The sequence below is a fragment of the Cololabis saira genome, chromosome 1 (genome assembly GCF_033807715.1).
Source record: "Cololabis saira isolate AMF1-May2022 chromosome 1, fColSai1.1, whole genome shotgun sequence".
Taxonomy (NCBI): Eukaryota; Metazoa; Chordata; class Actinopteri; order Beloniformes; family Belonidae; genus Cololabis; species Cololabis saira.
In genome coordinates, this window is record NC_084587.1 from 53,571,532 (window position 1) to 53,587,740 (window position 16,209).

Genomic DNA, 16,209 nt, shown 5'->3' on the forward strand with positions numbered 1-16,209 from the left:
CTTTTATGATTGTTGTAGTGTCACTAGCTGAGCCCTGCATACATAGCCTGTGACAATAACATAATAATACATAATAATACAATCTTTAACCCAATAAACGGTCCACAGAGTCTTCATGTCACTGTTTACTTCCAGTCCGGGTCGCTAGGAACCAAGACTGAGGTAGAACCAGAAACGTATACGGTTAGTGTCGGTTACACAGCACAACCCACGGAAAAGCCACAGAATAAAAGTCATATTGCCGTCCCTGACCCACTAGTTGCCGTCCCTGACCCACTAGTCTGGCCCTCGGCAGGAGGGTCCCCCCTTATGAGCCTGGTCCTGCTCAAGGTTTCTTCCCTCCTAAAGGGGAGTTTTTCCTTGCCACTGTTTGGCTTAAGGTTTTTCTCCCACTAGGGGAGTTTTTACCTTCCATTGTTTATGTAATAACTGCTCGGGGGTCATGTTCTGGGTATGGGTCTCTGTAAAGCGTCTAGAGACAACTCTGTTGTATTAGACGCTATATAAATAAAATTGAATTGAATTGAATTGAATTGAATATTGTGCTAGAAAAATACCACAATAAGGCAACAGCTGATCACTGCACACCAGGGTTGATACAGCAGGTCACAGACCAGCAGGTGACATCAGATGCTAAGTGCACTTCTTAACAATCTTTAAATGCTTTCTTTTAATCTTTAATGCATAAATTGACATTAGGCTTAATTATGGTGTTACAAGGAACATGTGTAATTCCTGACCCTGACCATGGAAATCCATAAGTTCATTTATCAAAGCTCTAACTTTTTCAAATTCTTTTTTTCCACCTGAAGAACCAAAGGTTTCTCATTTAGTAACTAAAATAAATGACCAATGTTAGGATCCGTGGAGAAGAAAGATCCTATAAGATGATCTTCTTGTCCTGGACACCAAGCTTTAAAGCCTACGATGTGAATACCTCCAGGAAAAAGACATTTATACTTCTGCCTATGCACAAAGTATGTTACAAAATGAATACAGTGTTTTAACAAAGAATAGATATTATCCAACCAATTTTTATTTGCGTAGCACTTTTAAAAACAACAAAGCTCACCAAAGTGCTTCAGAATTAAAATCCAATGAAAACATAGATGCTAAATATAATCATTAAAAAATACCTAAAAACAAAAACAATCTAATAAAAATACGAGTAAAAAGTGTTATTATGTGATAAAAATGCTATTCTGCATTTGCTAAATCAAAATTCTCCCCTTGAACCAGACTAAATCTGATGCAGATCCAGGTTTAATCATGGTACTCGTTACATGCATCATAATCTGCAATGTTGAAAGAATTGAAATCGTTTTTTGTAGGAACAACTTCATCCAACATCATGTTGGAAAGGATTAAACTGTCACATAAATGAAATTAAATGTTAAGATACCTTAGTGATACAGTCAAAATCCCTTTTTACAGCACGTCTCAAACCTCTCCCCAGGATCCGAGATGCAGGAGTGAGAGTTCTGAAGAGGACGAGAGATTGTTTTTCTCCTATTTTAACTTCTCTTTACTGGCTCCCTGTTAAATATAGGATAATATTTCTCTATTTTCTCCTCACGCAAGATTAGACTCAACACCGTCCTTTATGATAAATCTTTGTTAGGGTTAATGCAGGTGGACCTGAGCCATCCATTTAACGTGGTTCTATTGGCTTACAGGGGTCCCGCACTGGTCCTGCACTGCATTGGGCACCTTTATAGTCTGCTCTAACTGCATTAACTCACTCTGCAGTCACTTAGTGTGTCTCCTTTTTCTTTTTCTTTTTTCGTAGCAAGTATCCCCGGCATAAGCTCAGTACATTTGCTGTTATAAAGTGCCCTGAGTGTCATTGGGAATTAGCACAAAGCAAATCAATGGAATTAAACCGAACTGAAAAATGAACTGCTTTTAAAATGATCCCCAGAGTAATTACAATCTAATAACAGACAAAACAGACACCGGAGCAGCCTGGCCATTTATTTTGTCTCAGAGTCAGAGGGTAGCCAGTTTTAATCCAAGCTGGGGCCTTTATGTCCAGCCCACTGTAACAGTGTGTGGTAGTTTGTCTTTGTTACCCTGTAATGGACAGAACCCACCTCTCTGAGTGATGCTGTAGGTTCCAACCCACCAACCCTCAATAGGTGTAGGTGGGAGTAGATGCATCGTGTCCATTCGACACCGTCGACCACTCCATCTTATGTCAGCGCCTCTCGGACATTGGTTTTTCCTCCCATGCTGTTGGCTGGTTTACAAACTACCTGTCTCAGCGTAAACAGGCTGTGCAGTTTGGTGATCTGTCCTCCAACATGCTTACTACCTCTAATGGGGTGCCACAGGGTTCGGTCTTAGGGCCAACCCTATTCACCATTTACATAAATGAAATAGGATCAACCTCAAATGCTGCTGTTCATCTTTACGCGGATGACACAATTATGTACTGCTTTGCTTCTTCCATCTCCCGTGCCTTGGAGTCTCTACAGACTGCTTTTGACACCCTTCAGTCCCAGTTGTCTCAGCTTAGACTGGTGGTGAATGCAGGGAAGACCAAGGTCATGCTCTTCTCCAACAGCAAGCAGGCGTCAGCGGCACTTCCTGGCATTGTGTCTCGTCAGGGTACACCTATTGTGTCAAACTACAAATATCTTGGCGTTGTTCTTGACGACACTCTCACCTTCCAACTTCACATCAATATGCTCTTGAAGAAACTGAAGTTGAAACTGAGCTTTTTCTTCAGAAACAAGTCCTGCTTTTCAGCTCTTGCTAGGAAACGGCTGGTTACTGCCACCTTCTTGCCTCTTTTGGACTATGGTGATGTCCTCTACATGAATGCATCTGCAAGCTGTCTCCAACTTCTGGATGCTGCGTACCATGGAGCGCTGCGCTTCATAACCGGTTGTAAACCACTTACACACCATTGTGTGCTTTACTGTCTGGTTAACTGGCCATCTCTTTCCATCCGCCGAACCCTCCACTGGTACACTCTCATTTACAAATCCATCTTGGTCTGCTCCCACCCTACCTCTCTGTCTACTTTTCACGCAAACAATTCAGATACGCTCTCCGTATGCAGGACATCATTACTTACTCCATCCCCTTGGTCCGCACAGAGAAAGGCAAAAGGGCGTTCTCTTTTGCAGCCCCGTCCGCTTGGAACTCCTTGCAACAGAGTCTGAAGTTGACGAACCTGATTCTCCTTGCTAGTTTTAAGCTTTTGCTTAGAGACATGGAGAGTGCATCTTTATCTTGTACTTGCACTAGATGACCTCTGCCGCAGCTAAGCATTTAAAGCACATAAGCTAGTCTGTGTTCTACAAGTTTTATTTTTGTCTGGGGCTAGTGTACTAACCTGATATCTCTATTTTCCAGCTATTTAACGGTTATAGTGTATTGTCATTTCCACTCTGCATCAGTTTCAAGTGTTATGTCCTGTCATATCTTGTCATGTCTCATTTTTATGTTTTATGCAACTGTGTGGATGTGAACAGGTCACACTTGAAAATGAGTCTTCGGACTCAAGTGTTTTATCTGTATAAATAAAGGATAAATTAAAAAAAAAATAAAAAAAATAGTGACCAATTTAGCCTTTTGCTGTTGAACAGTAGGGTTAGACCAGGGGTCTGCAATCCAAAATGTTGAAAGAGCCATATTGGACCAAAAACACAAAAAACAAATATGTCTGGAGCCTCAAAAAATGAAAAGTCTTGTATCAGCCTTAGAATGAAGACAACACATGCTGCATGTTTCTATATTAATTATAACTGGGGGAAGTTTTTTTTTTTCATTATGCACTTTGAGAAAAAAGTCGAAATGTCGAGAAAAAGTCAAAATTTCGAGAAAAAAGTTGAAATATCAAGATTAATGTTGAAGTACAATCTTGAGAAAAAAGTCGAAATGTCGAGAAAAAAGTCGAAATGTCGAGATTAATGTTGAAGTAAAATCTCGAGAAAAAAGTCGAAATGTCAAGAAAAAAGTCAAAATTTAGAGAAAAAAGTCGAAATGTTGAGATTAATGCTGAAGTACAATCTCCAGAAAAAAGTCGAAATGTCGAGAAAAAAGTAAAAATGTTGAGATTAAAAAGGAAAGGAAAAACGAAGAAAAAAAGAGAGAAAAAGGAAAAAAAGAAAAAAGAAGAAAAAAAAGGAAAAAAGAGAAGAAAAAAAGGAAAAAAAAGGTCAAACCGTTTTGAAAAAGCTCCAGTAGCCACTAGGGCGGCGCTAAAGAGCTGCATGTGGCTCTAGAGCCGCGGGTTGCCGACCCCTGGGTTAGACTATAGAAGGATTGGTATATCAATGGATGGATGGATGGATGGATGGATGGATGGATGGATGGATGGATGGACGGACGGACGGACGGACGGACGGACGGACGGACGGACGGACGGACGGACGGACGGACGGACGGACGGACGGACGGACGGACGGACGGTATAGAAGTATAGAAAGTTGATGGATTTCATGATTTTTATAGACTGGTAATCATCATTCACCAAATATTTTTTATTTATTTTCTTCCTTCCCATGGGTTGTGGTGACACCACTTTGCATGCTCACAAATAATAAGAGCACTTTTTAGGCTTATTTGAAAGCAGTACTTAAAATGTAAATCTGAAAGTGAAACCAGTATACAGAACGACCGCCAGAAAGCTTAAAAGGTCCCGCTCCAGTTTCTCAGCCGCCACTTTTTAGAGGCCACACGATCACGGATGAAAGTGTTGCAAGTGTTTCCCTTTTTAAGGACTAATTACCCTACTCTGGGAGTTGTTTTTGGTGTAATGCTCATTTTGTAAGCTCTTTCCTTGTTCAGTCAAATTAAAATGTTACGAGACAGCCACACTGAACTTCAAGCTGTTCAACTGCAAATTAAGATCCAAAATGGCAACATATGGAGTCCATTAGTTCTGAAGAAGTGGCTCATGGGAGCTGAGTTGTGCTACTGTCAGCAACTAATGTTCTTGTCTCAGAAAATCTAAAAAAACTATAAAACATATTTAAATAATGAAATTGCAACGTTAATCTCTAAAGCTGAACGGAGGCTCTAAGTGAGGAAGTGAAACTCGGTGACAGAGATAAATGAGCTTTAGTGAGATGCAGGCGACTAGCCGGGGTCCTGTCCCACATACAGCTGAGCGAGAAGTGGAGCAGCGCTGTCTTCCTTCAGGTCCACGCAGACAAACTGGGTCATCCCCGTCAGTCACTGTACCAAGGTCAACCAGGAAATGCTTGAGCCAATCAGAGAGCAGGGAGGTGAGGCTGCCTGTGGCTCAGGACGGCAACAGGGAGAGATCTGTGTCTGCTGGGCCTGGTTATAGAACCTCAATGAGGACGGACTATTCATGCTTAAGCAGCACAAGGAAGTTTATGGTTTCATGTTAACACAGCAGTGAGAAAATGAAAGAATATTGTATGGTTTCAGGTGTGGTGTAGCTCTCACAGTCTGCTACCCCTACCACCAAAAATAAAACAACAACAGCCAAACTAACTTTGGACTCCTGTCACGGTCATGTGCACAAAAACTGAGCACGATGTGACTCATCAGTGATGATAAACGAGCTCTCAGAGCTAAAGTGGACACCGGGTGACTGAGAGTGTTCTGCAGTGGACAAGAACACGATGAGCGAGAACAAGCGTAAATCTTGGAGAGTCATTATAGTGACTTAACCTCCACAGCTATGAGGAACACCAAACCAAAAACAAAATTCCTTTCTTCATCATGGTTGCCTCCAATTTAAAAACAGTACTGTAGTTAAGACAGAGCCCTTAAACCTGCATACGTATATATAATCACTATATAATACTAACTCAATTCAATTCAATTCAATTTTATTTATATAGCGTAACACAACAAAAGTTGTCTCTAGACGCTTTCCAGAGACCCAGAACATGAACATAAACCCCTGAGCAATTATTACATGAACAATGGCAGGTAAAAACTCCCCTAGTTGGAGAAAAACCTTAAGCCAAACAGTGGCAAGGAAAAACTCCCCTTTAGGAGGGAGGAAACCTTGAGCAGGACCTGGATCATAAGGGGGGACCCTCCTGCTGAAGGCCAGACTGGGGGTCAGGGACGGCAAAAGCACAGCAGGCAGGTGGAAGCAGCAACGGGATGACCAGGGGTGGGGACCGCAGGCCAGCACGCAGCTCCCGAAGCTCCGGCCCAATCATCAAGCCCCAGGTTGGGGTGCAGGGTCAAAGGTTGAAAAGGGGCAGGGCCAGGGAGAGGAGTCTTGAGGGACGAACCCCCCCCAAAAGGGGCTGTTACCCTGCGCCCCTCACTCCCACACTGCAGGATCCGGTGTTTTGCATTCAGAGATGCTCTTCGCCACCGGCAGAGGATGCTGCAACAAAGTGCCCTGAGTGCTTTGTTGCAGCCCTAGCTAAAGACTAGGGCTGCCTACATTGTGCAATTTGTGCAATACTGTATGTAAGATTAAAGCTTTCATCAACAGGCCTGCATGCTGGGAGGAGCGGCTTCGCAACACCTCAACTATCCGGCTGATCTAAGGGAGCATGTTAGCTCCTTGAGCTGCCTTCAGTAAATTATTTGAAGCCAGATTAGCTGGACACGCAGGTCACTGATAAAAACCCTTGGTTGGGAGCACCAATCGTTATGTGTAAACTTCTCAAAGACGTATCACAGAGTCTCACAAACAAATCAGCGAGAGCCAATTAGAGAGCATGGCATGGGGTCAGATCACTCTGAGAAACCACGAACGTAAGGTGGAGATGTCGTACAACCCCCAACGAAGAGACAGCAAAGAAGAAATAAACACATGGCAACCAGTAATTACATAAATATCTTGCAATGCTCATTTCTCCCATAGGCCCGTTTAGAAACGTGCCCTGGCATCCCTGACGTAGGGATGGGCCGTATGGACTAAAACCAATTCAATTCATACCAATTCAACTCCATCTTTGTAACTATAAATCTATCACCACATTCAGTCTTTGGAGCCCCCAAATCACTGCTCCAAAAGAATACTAAATACTACTAAACTACATCAATTAAATTGAATTAATAAAAACCAATTAAATGAGTTCCATCTGTACTGCAAAACTGGAATGACTCAGATCCTCCATGTTTGTTACACAAACACGTATCAACGGGAATTTATCCTTCTTTCTTTCTTTCTCTCTTTCTCTTTCTTTCTTTCTTTCTTTCTTTCTTTCTTTCTTTCTTTCTCTCTCATTTCCTTCCTTCCTCCCTTCCTTCCTTCCGTCCTTCCATCCTCCCTTCCTTCCTTCCTTCCATCCTTCCTCCCTTCCTTCCTTCCATCCTTCCGTCCTTCCTTCCTCCTTTCCTTCCTTCCTCCCTTCCTTCCTTCCATCCTCCCTTCCTTTCTCCCTTCCTTCCTCCTTTCCTTCCTTCCGTCCTTCCATCCTCCCTTCCTTCCTTCCTTCCTTCCTTCCTTCCTTCCTTACTTCCTCCTTTCCTTCCTTCCTTCCTTCCTTCCTTCCTTCCATCCTTCCGTCCTTCCTTCCTCCTTTCCTTCCTTCCTCCCTTCCTTCCTTCCATCCTCCCTTCCTTCCTCCCTCCTTTCCTTCCTCCCTTCCTTCCATCCTTCCTTCCTTCCTTCCTTCCTTACTTCCTCCTTTCCTTCCTTCCTTCCTTCCTCCCTTCCTTCCATCCTTCCGTCCTTCCTTCCTCCCTCCTTTCCTTCCTCCCTTCCTTCCATCCTTCCTTCCTCCTTTCCTTCCTTCCTTCATGACAAATTCTTACCGTGGGGAATTTTTTTGATGGTAAATCGTGAACGGTAAAATATCACCCATTCCTACCCTGACATTTGTTTTGTTGACTACGCTTAAAGGGCTGAGTATACTTCTGCGTCACACACACGCAGAGCACACGGCGCACCCGTGGTGCCGTCACGAATCGTTCAGACTTCTCCGTCTCTCCATTTGGTCGCGGTGCAGTACCCCCCGCGGCCACTAGTTAGCGATCTTTTTCTGAATGGTTTATCCGACTTTTTCCGGTCACAGTAAATCAAAGAAATAAGGACAACTATTGTGCAAAAAACAAAAACAAAAAAAATCACATATAAACGAAGAAAAAAGCCCTGGAAGTTCACTACTGATTCAAACCGGAAACCGGAAATGCTTCGCTTTCAAACGAACCAATCACAGCCCTCTCGGTCTGCGTGTGGACGGCGTCTCCTCGACGCGTAGTTACAATTTTCGGGAGGTGCACGTCACTGACGGCGCATGTGACGGCGTGTCCTCTGCGTGTCCAAAAACCACACGCCGTAGACACGGCGTCGTTTTGACGCAGAAGTATAATTCAGCCTTAAGTCAGTGAACCAGGCAGATTCATCGTCAGATCATGTAGTGTGACCCCGTGTTGCTAGAGACTCCGGTAGCGACCTCTACACTCCCGTTTCCAAGACACTGAAATTGTGTCATCTGAACAATAAAGTAATCTGTCGATACTGAAAGTCATGTAGGATTAATGTGTTTCCACAAATCACAGATTTTTAAACCCCTCACTAAAATCTGACTGAATTACATTTTATCTTGTCAAGTTGTAAATGGCTGAGATATTTCCTCATGTCCTAAACAAGTAGTTATTACTACAACAGCAGGGTGCTAATATGAGACTCTCAAAGCTCATGAGACCAACTCAGTGAAGCAGACTGTTGGCCGGTCAGCAGGCTGGGGTTCGTTAAAGTCCTTAGACTGTAGCTCTTAATCCATCCAGGAATTAGCACTGCATCACGCTGCCTAATGCTACCAAGAAGCCCACAACCCCCACCGCCACCAAGCAAATGGCTGATCCAGCAACGGTCTGCAAGAAGTCAACAGAGTCTTTCCAACCATGTGGACTCATTAACGCTGAGCCGTCTCCTAAACCTGTTACCGACCAGTCCGTTACCCAGACGTCACGTGATGAACTTGTGTTGACAGACAGCTCAGGACGTCCCACATTCACCAATAACAAAAACATCTCTATTCAAAGGTCATGGCAACTTTTTAGCAGAAACGTCGCTTTTCTTTATACAGTGTTTTTCAATAAGTGTCTGGACGACTCATCGCGTTTTAACAAATGAAAATCTTTCAGGCACTATTGTTGTCTGTGAGGATTAGAAATGCCACCTCGACACTTCTGCTGGTGCTGACACAGACATCTGCACGGCTCCAAGTGTCCCCGAGGTCAAGAGCTGGAGCTGACATTTAAGGCCCGAGCACACGTGCAGCATTTCTTCAAAGTTTTAGAAAATCATTTTGGAACAACTATTCCAAAAAATAAGAAAAAAAAAAAAAAAGTCCAACATTTTTGTCAAACAGCTTCTTCTGTTAAAAAATTGTTTAATATTTGACAACTCGGCCTTCTTATGTGGAAAAAAACCCTACATTTTGTGTGAGCATGTGCAAACTTCCTTCACCAGTAATGAAGCTGACTTTTAATTTAATTTCAGAGTTACAGTACCGTGACAGACTGAATCAGGTCCATACAGGAGACCACATGAACAATTAGAGCTGTGTGTTAACGAGAGTATTGAAGTTATTTCAACATTAGATCCAAACATCGCCACATTAGACAGAAGAAAAGAAGAGGTAACCAAAATCTGTTGTGGGAACCTGGAGGCCTGACGTTCAGCGGTCCTGGAGCAGAGGAGAAGGGACTGAAAACATCTCTGCCGCCGGTAGAACAGCCAATGATTGCAGTGTTCGCCCGCTCCTCGTGTCTGTGTCATTTCTGCTCAAAGGAAATGTGGTGGCAGCTGGCACGCTGCAGGTCACATCCCAAATGTTTTGTATGCAGCGTGGACGACTGGAGCCATATGGCCCACAGCATCACGTGATGCACCAATATTGGATTAACACACACACACACACACACACACACACACACACACACACACACACACACACACACACACACACACACACACACACACACACACACACACACACACACACACACTCACACACACACACACACACACAGTAAACCTTGCTGTTGAGAATAACTACAATCTACAACAGAAAAACAGGATGCTTCCACGCTTCTATTGTTCAAGTACATCCTCTGATTGGCCTTGAGCTGTGTGCTTTAACTGCCGGCTTTATCGGGGGAATTCTCACGCAGTGAGAAGTCACTGGCTCGCTCAGCGATCTTATCAAACTCTAGCTTCCTACTGTGATGGAGTAATTACCAAATAGTGAATAAAGCAGTCTGCTCGGCTTCCTTGTCTATTGGTTTATTGGTTTACAGTGAGATATGTCTAAATATACAAGACTAATCCCCATCATCAGGGGTGCACGCCGTTGTGTATCTGCATTTCCAGACACATTTGTTTTTCTTGGGTGTTGATATTCAAGACTTCTGTATTGTTGCAAAACCGTCAAACGGATTACTCTGCACACGTTTCAAAGGGAAATATGCACTCCTTAAATGTCAGTGCACATTCATTGCATAGGGGAGAGAGAGAGAAAGAAAGAAAGAAAGAAAGAAAGAAAGAAAGAAAGAAAGAAAGAAAGAAAGAAAGAAAGAAAGAAAGAAAGAAAGAAAGAAAGAAAGAAAGAAAGAAAGAAAGAAAGAAGGAAGGAAGGAAGGAAGGAAGGAAGGAAGGAAGGAAGGAAGGAAGGAAGGAAGGAAGGAAGGAAGGAAGGAAGGAAGGAAGGAAGGAAGGAAGGAAGGAAGGAAGGAAGGAAGGAAGGAAGGAAGGAAGGAAGGAAGGAAGGAAGGAAGGAACGAACGAACGAACGAACGAACGAACGAACGAACGAACGAACGAACGAACGAACGAACGAACGAACGAACGAACGAACGAACGAACGAACGAACGAACGAACGAACGAACGAACGAACGAACGAACGAACGAACGAACGAACGAACGAACGAACGAACGAACGAACGAACGAACGAACGAACGAACGAACGAACGAACGAACGAACGAACGAACGAACGAACGAACGAACGAACGAACGAACGAACGAAAGAAAGAAAGAAAGAAAGAAAGAAAGAAAGAAAGAAAGAAAGAAAGAAAGAAAGAAAGAAAGAAAGAAAGAAAGAAAGAAAGAAAGACAGACAGAAAGAAAGAAAGAAAGAAAGAAAGAAAGAAAGAAAGAAAGAAAGAAAGAAAGAAAGAAAGAAAGAAGGAAGGAAGGAAAAGAAAAAGAAAAGGTTTTATTAAAGACTTAGTCAACCCTTACACAAACTTCAGAGTTGGATCAATAATAATAATAATAATAATAATGTATCACTTTGTCTTCTCTTTTACAGTTAATTTAGTTCCCATTTTCAATTTCTGCTTGGCCCCCGCTGAATTTTTACTCTGGCGTGGATCCCAGTGTGCATGTCTCACTGATGCTTTTAACACTGTGTTTGCGTTGCACATGTTGGATGAACAGTGTTTGATTTCTGTACTGAAGTGTATCACGTCCGGACCACCGTCACCATTCACAGTTCACTAATTAGCTTTTTAGTGTTGGTTTCTCAAATAACTGTGGTTCATGATAACCTGGAGGGTAAGTTGTGACTAAACTGAGACGCCCACCGTGGACCACACCATTAGATTCTTTTCTAACACTAAGATAGGAGAGAATCATCAAACCATACAGCAGTCTGTTCACAGCTACTCTTAGAAAACAAAACCGGTAAATAAATACATCAAACTTTAACGGCTCAGTTGGTCATTTGTGTTTTAATGGAGCACGACTGTGGTTCCGTGAGACACTTCCTGCCCCTGATGAGGACACTCTACACGTGTTTCCTGTTCCTGAGCCTCAGTGTCAGCTGCAGCCTAAAAGGCCCAATCTGAGTCTCAGGTTCAGCTCGTGAATACCAAATCAGATACATCTCTTTAACCTCTAGTTTTGGTGAAAAAACCTACCTATACAAACTGGCCAAACCAGTAAACACAGAGTTCAAATCAAACTGCAGGTTTGACAGCCTGAAGGAACTGAAAAGCATTCATTTATCATTGTTGATTACTCAACAACAAATATGGATTTTTGGATGACCTTATTACCAAGAGTGCAGGTTGGTATGTTGTTTCTCGTGTTCATGTAGCAATTATCACGACGCTGAAGGCTTTCACACCATGCTGCATTCATTCATTCATTATCTTACCCGCTTTATCCCTTGCGGGGTCACGGGGGTCTGCTGGAGCCTATCCCAGCTTATTTTAGGTGAGAGGCAGGGGTTACACCCTGGACAGGTCACCAGTCCATCGCAGGGCCACATGTAGACACACAAACCATGCTCACAATCACACTCACGCTCACACCTACGGACAATTTAGAATCACCATGCTGCATGATGAGGAAAAACAGGAGCACTGAGCGAGCGCTGGGAAGCCCCGCTGCCGAACCAAGACGGAGAAACGGCTCTCTGTTCCTCTGCTCTGCAGAGAACACTCACATCCTTGCAATGCTGCCAGAATGAAAATAGTGCAATTTGAAAGGAAGTGAAAAGGAAAAGAGTCTGTGGTTTAAATTTTTTTCAGATTGAAGATGTAAATGTCAACGCCGGGCTGGTAGAGTGAATTAACATGCAGGTTACACTCACTTCAGTCCCTTATCATCTTAGGAATACTAAAATAATAGCCTTCCTGTGTGACCTTGAGCCGTGTGTGTATGAGAGTGTGGTGTCAGTGTGTGTGTGTGTGTGTGTGTGTCTGGTCACTGTGGCAACAGTAACCAAGCAGCACAGTGAACTCCACTGAGCTCTGCCTGGAAGACGATGAGGACGCAGTACAATAGTCACATTTAAGTTGTCTTTAAAGCCTGAAACTTTGAAACCAGACAGTTGAAATTAGTGTGAGTTACACACAATTAAATATCTTAAACATGTTCTTCCACTGCCAAGCACAAAGGTCGGTGTTTATCAAAGCTTCCTCTAATGTTACGGTGCAAAAAGCAAGATGCAGTGTTTCATCAACAAGGGGAAGATCTGTAAATGGTGAAGGTGGGAAGGGAAGTTCAGCTCATTACTTCCCTAACCAGACCTCATCAAGTTCCTCCCTCGTTTACCTGTTTAACATGTAACAGGAAGAAATAAATCCTTCCTTTTTGTGTGGCAGGGTGTGCCTCAGGGATCCCTCTCAGGACCACTGCTTCTACATTTCTGTCCCACTTCAAAATCACAGTTAATGAATCTCCCTCTCCATCACTGCTCTGCTTTGTTCTGAGACCACGTTTGGAGTTGAAGAATCACTAACTATTCTCTTTAACTCAGGCTTCAAATCCAGGAAATGACAAGGAAAAAAATGTATTTGTTTGTCTCATAAAATCTCAAGGAAAAGCCAGCAGCCGCGGCTTTTATGCCTGTTATTAATACTTTTAAATCTTTTAACCACAACTGCTTGTCTTGCACGTCTTAGATCGTCTGACAGAATCACTCACTGGCATATTCTTATTTACAGAAAAAGCTTCGAACTACTGGTTTCAATTCAACAGATGTTTTTCAAACAGATGTTTATTCTTTCCCGTCACATTTGTTCCCAGAACTATTTGTTGAACTGGGATGAAAGTGCTTGAATGGTTGTCAATTATATCACTTTGTTTGCTGTAGCTCAGAAGTGTGTATTGAAAAGCTGAAGTCCAATTCACACAGTCAGTCTGTTCCACCTCTGTTGCTCCTTTGTTACTACTTGCTTCATTGCAGGAAATACACAGAGCAGAACATAAACAGAACATTTTCTTCCACCTCTTATATGCCACCTTAGTAGGTAGTAACAGAGGCAGAACTGAGGAAGCATGAGCAGCAGCAAACAACAAATGCATGACAGGAGAACAAGAACAGCTGAAAAATCCATATAACGGATCAAATCAGTCGGTGAAAAACGGACCAATTTCAGAACATCCACACAAGTGACAAGCGAGAGAAAGATACTGCAGTAATTGTCACCACAATTGGCAAAGACGCAGAAACCAACAGGACCAGCTGTAATAGGAATGTTGCTCCAGGAAGCCCAATCTGCTGAAGTCGAGCCACCGGCTCCTCCTGCAGCCGCAGGAACACGGCAGAGACCAGAGACCAGAGACCAGAGACGGAGCAGAGACCAGCTCTGCCATGTCCCCACTCAAACCACCAGGTCCTGACTTCATCTATTCAGCCATTTGCTTTATTCGATGCCAACTGAACAAAGCCTTGTTAGTGACCAGAGACGGTATTAATCGCTCCTTGACAGGGCAAGCAGCCACAAAGAGAGGGACCCTCTAATGTCATGATGCTTTGTGAAAGCACACATTAGAGAGGCAATAAACCACCTTAGTGGGCTTAGGGTGAATGTTCTTTTATCAAAGTGTGAATGAGACATTTTATTAAGACATAAAAAAAAAGCATCCACTCATACTAAAAATAATAAAGCTCTTAAACTTTGTTGCTTACATGTTGGTGAAACAGCTGTTTAAATCTTCATTATCATTATAAGATAGTGCTTTATTAGTAGTAGTAGTAGTATTGTTGTTGTTTGTATGATGATGATAATGACGATTATTATTATTATCATTATTATTATTATTATTATTATTATTATTATTATCTCAGTGAAACATTTCCAGGTTAGCTATGTTTAAACATACAGGACTGTCTCAGAAAATTAGAATATTGTGATAAAGTCCTTTATTTTCTGTAATGCAAAAAATTTGAGAAAACTCAAATATCCTATCTCAAAAAATTAGAATATTCTGGGAATCTTAATCTTAAACTGTAAGCCATAATCAGCAATATTAAAATAATAAAAGGCTTGCAATATTTCAGTTGATTTGTAATGAATCCAGAATGCAGGACATTTTTGTTGTCTTTATCACAATATTCTAATTTTCTGAGACAGTCCTGTAGAGGAATTCATTAATTAATCAAAAATTAGCAGGATGTCTAATTAAGCTAAATACATGTTTTATTTCACTCTCTCCTTTTTTTAAACAAAAAAATTATTTCCATAATTAGTTGAATTAATATCTCGTAAACATGATTAAATCAAAGTATTTACTTAACTGAATAACCAAATAAAACAACCCTTTAAGGCTAAACTTCCAAGACGCAGAATGTGTTTCAAGTCGACATCCATCCATAAGGTGAGGGAGTTCAAATGTGTGTAAATAATCCGACCTGCAGGACGGCTGGAGCTCTTTCTGCCTGACTGGATGTGGGTTCATGAGTAGATACGGGTTCAGTGATGAAGTGTCCGCTCACCGGCATCATGTTTGCGGCTCCGCGCCGCGGCGCGTCCAGCCCGGAGCGTCAGACGCGGCTCCCGCTGCGCGTCGCTCCGCCGGGCATCACGCTCACCTTCTCCCCCCGACCTGTTGCAGAGCCCGCGGGCCTCTCTCCTCCTCTCTCCTCCTCTCTCCTGCTCTCTCCTCCTTTCTCCTCCTCTCTCCTCCTCTCTCCTGCCGCTCCGTCCTCGGGGGGAATAATAAATGTTGATTGTCAGATAAAGCCCTGCCTGCAGCTGATGGAGAGCAGCACCGTCGCGGAGCAGGAGAACAAGGCGCCGCGGGCGAGCTGGCTCTGCCCCCTGCTGAGCACCAAATCCGGCTGCACGTCCAGCACCAGCCGGGCTCCGAGCGGGTCTGGGAAATTCAATCAGCAGGAGCGAGGATCCCGAGCCGGAGCGCTGCCGGCACGGCCCTTTCAAAATAAAGGCCTCGCATCCACAAGCTTGACAAGCCTATTTATCACATTTAAAGAATGAAAAAAAAGGGATGGGGCATTTATACCGTAGTACGACGGAGTATTAGGGCTAAACTAAGACAAAAGAAATTGGGAAATTACGAGAATAAAGTCATAATAATATGAGAATAAAGTCATAAAATTACGAGAATAAAGTCGTAATATTACGAGAATAAAGTCGTAATATTTCGAGAATAAAGTCGTAATATTACGAGAATAAAGTCGTAATATTAAATGTATTATAAATATATAAATATAACTTCACAAGATGGTCAATATTCAACATTTTAACACACTCTTCCTGTTAGAGTTCTCATAAATTACCACTTTATTCTTGTAATATTACGACTTTATTCTCATAAATTACGACTTTATTCTCGTAATGTTACGACTTTATTATCGTAATATTACAACTTTATTCTTGTAATTTTACGACTTTATTCTCTAATTTCCAATTTTTTTTGTCTTAGTTTGGCCCTAATACTCCATCTCCATCATATGGAAGCGTATTGCATTCACTTGAGAAAAAAAAATCTGCTCTGTTTTTCCTAATTAACGAGATAATCATCTCACAATTCTGAGAAAAGTTTTA

The 16,209-nt window shown here is 42.5% G+C and overlaps 1 protein-coding gene across 1 annotated transcript in view; it reads right to left on the reverse strand.

The window, feature by feature from the left end:
* LOC133447394 (apoptosis-stimulating of p53 protein 2-like) overlaps positions 1-15,505 on the reverse strand; it is a 41,361-nt gene extending 25,856 nt beyond the window's left edge. Inside the window, exon 1 of the mRNA XM_061726068.1 lies at positions 15,138-15,505. Coding sequence (XP_061582052.1) covers positions 15,138-15,146 — 9 coding nt within the window. The 5' untranslated portion in view covers positions 15,147-15,505. The remainder of the gene's footprint in view (positions 1-15,137) is intronic.
* Positions 15,506-16,209: the final 704 nt, after the last annotated feature.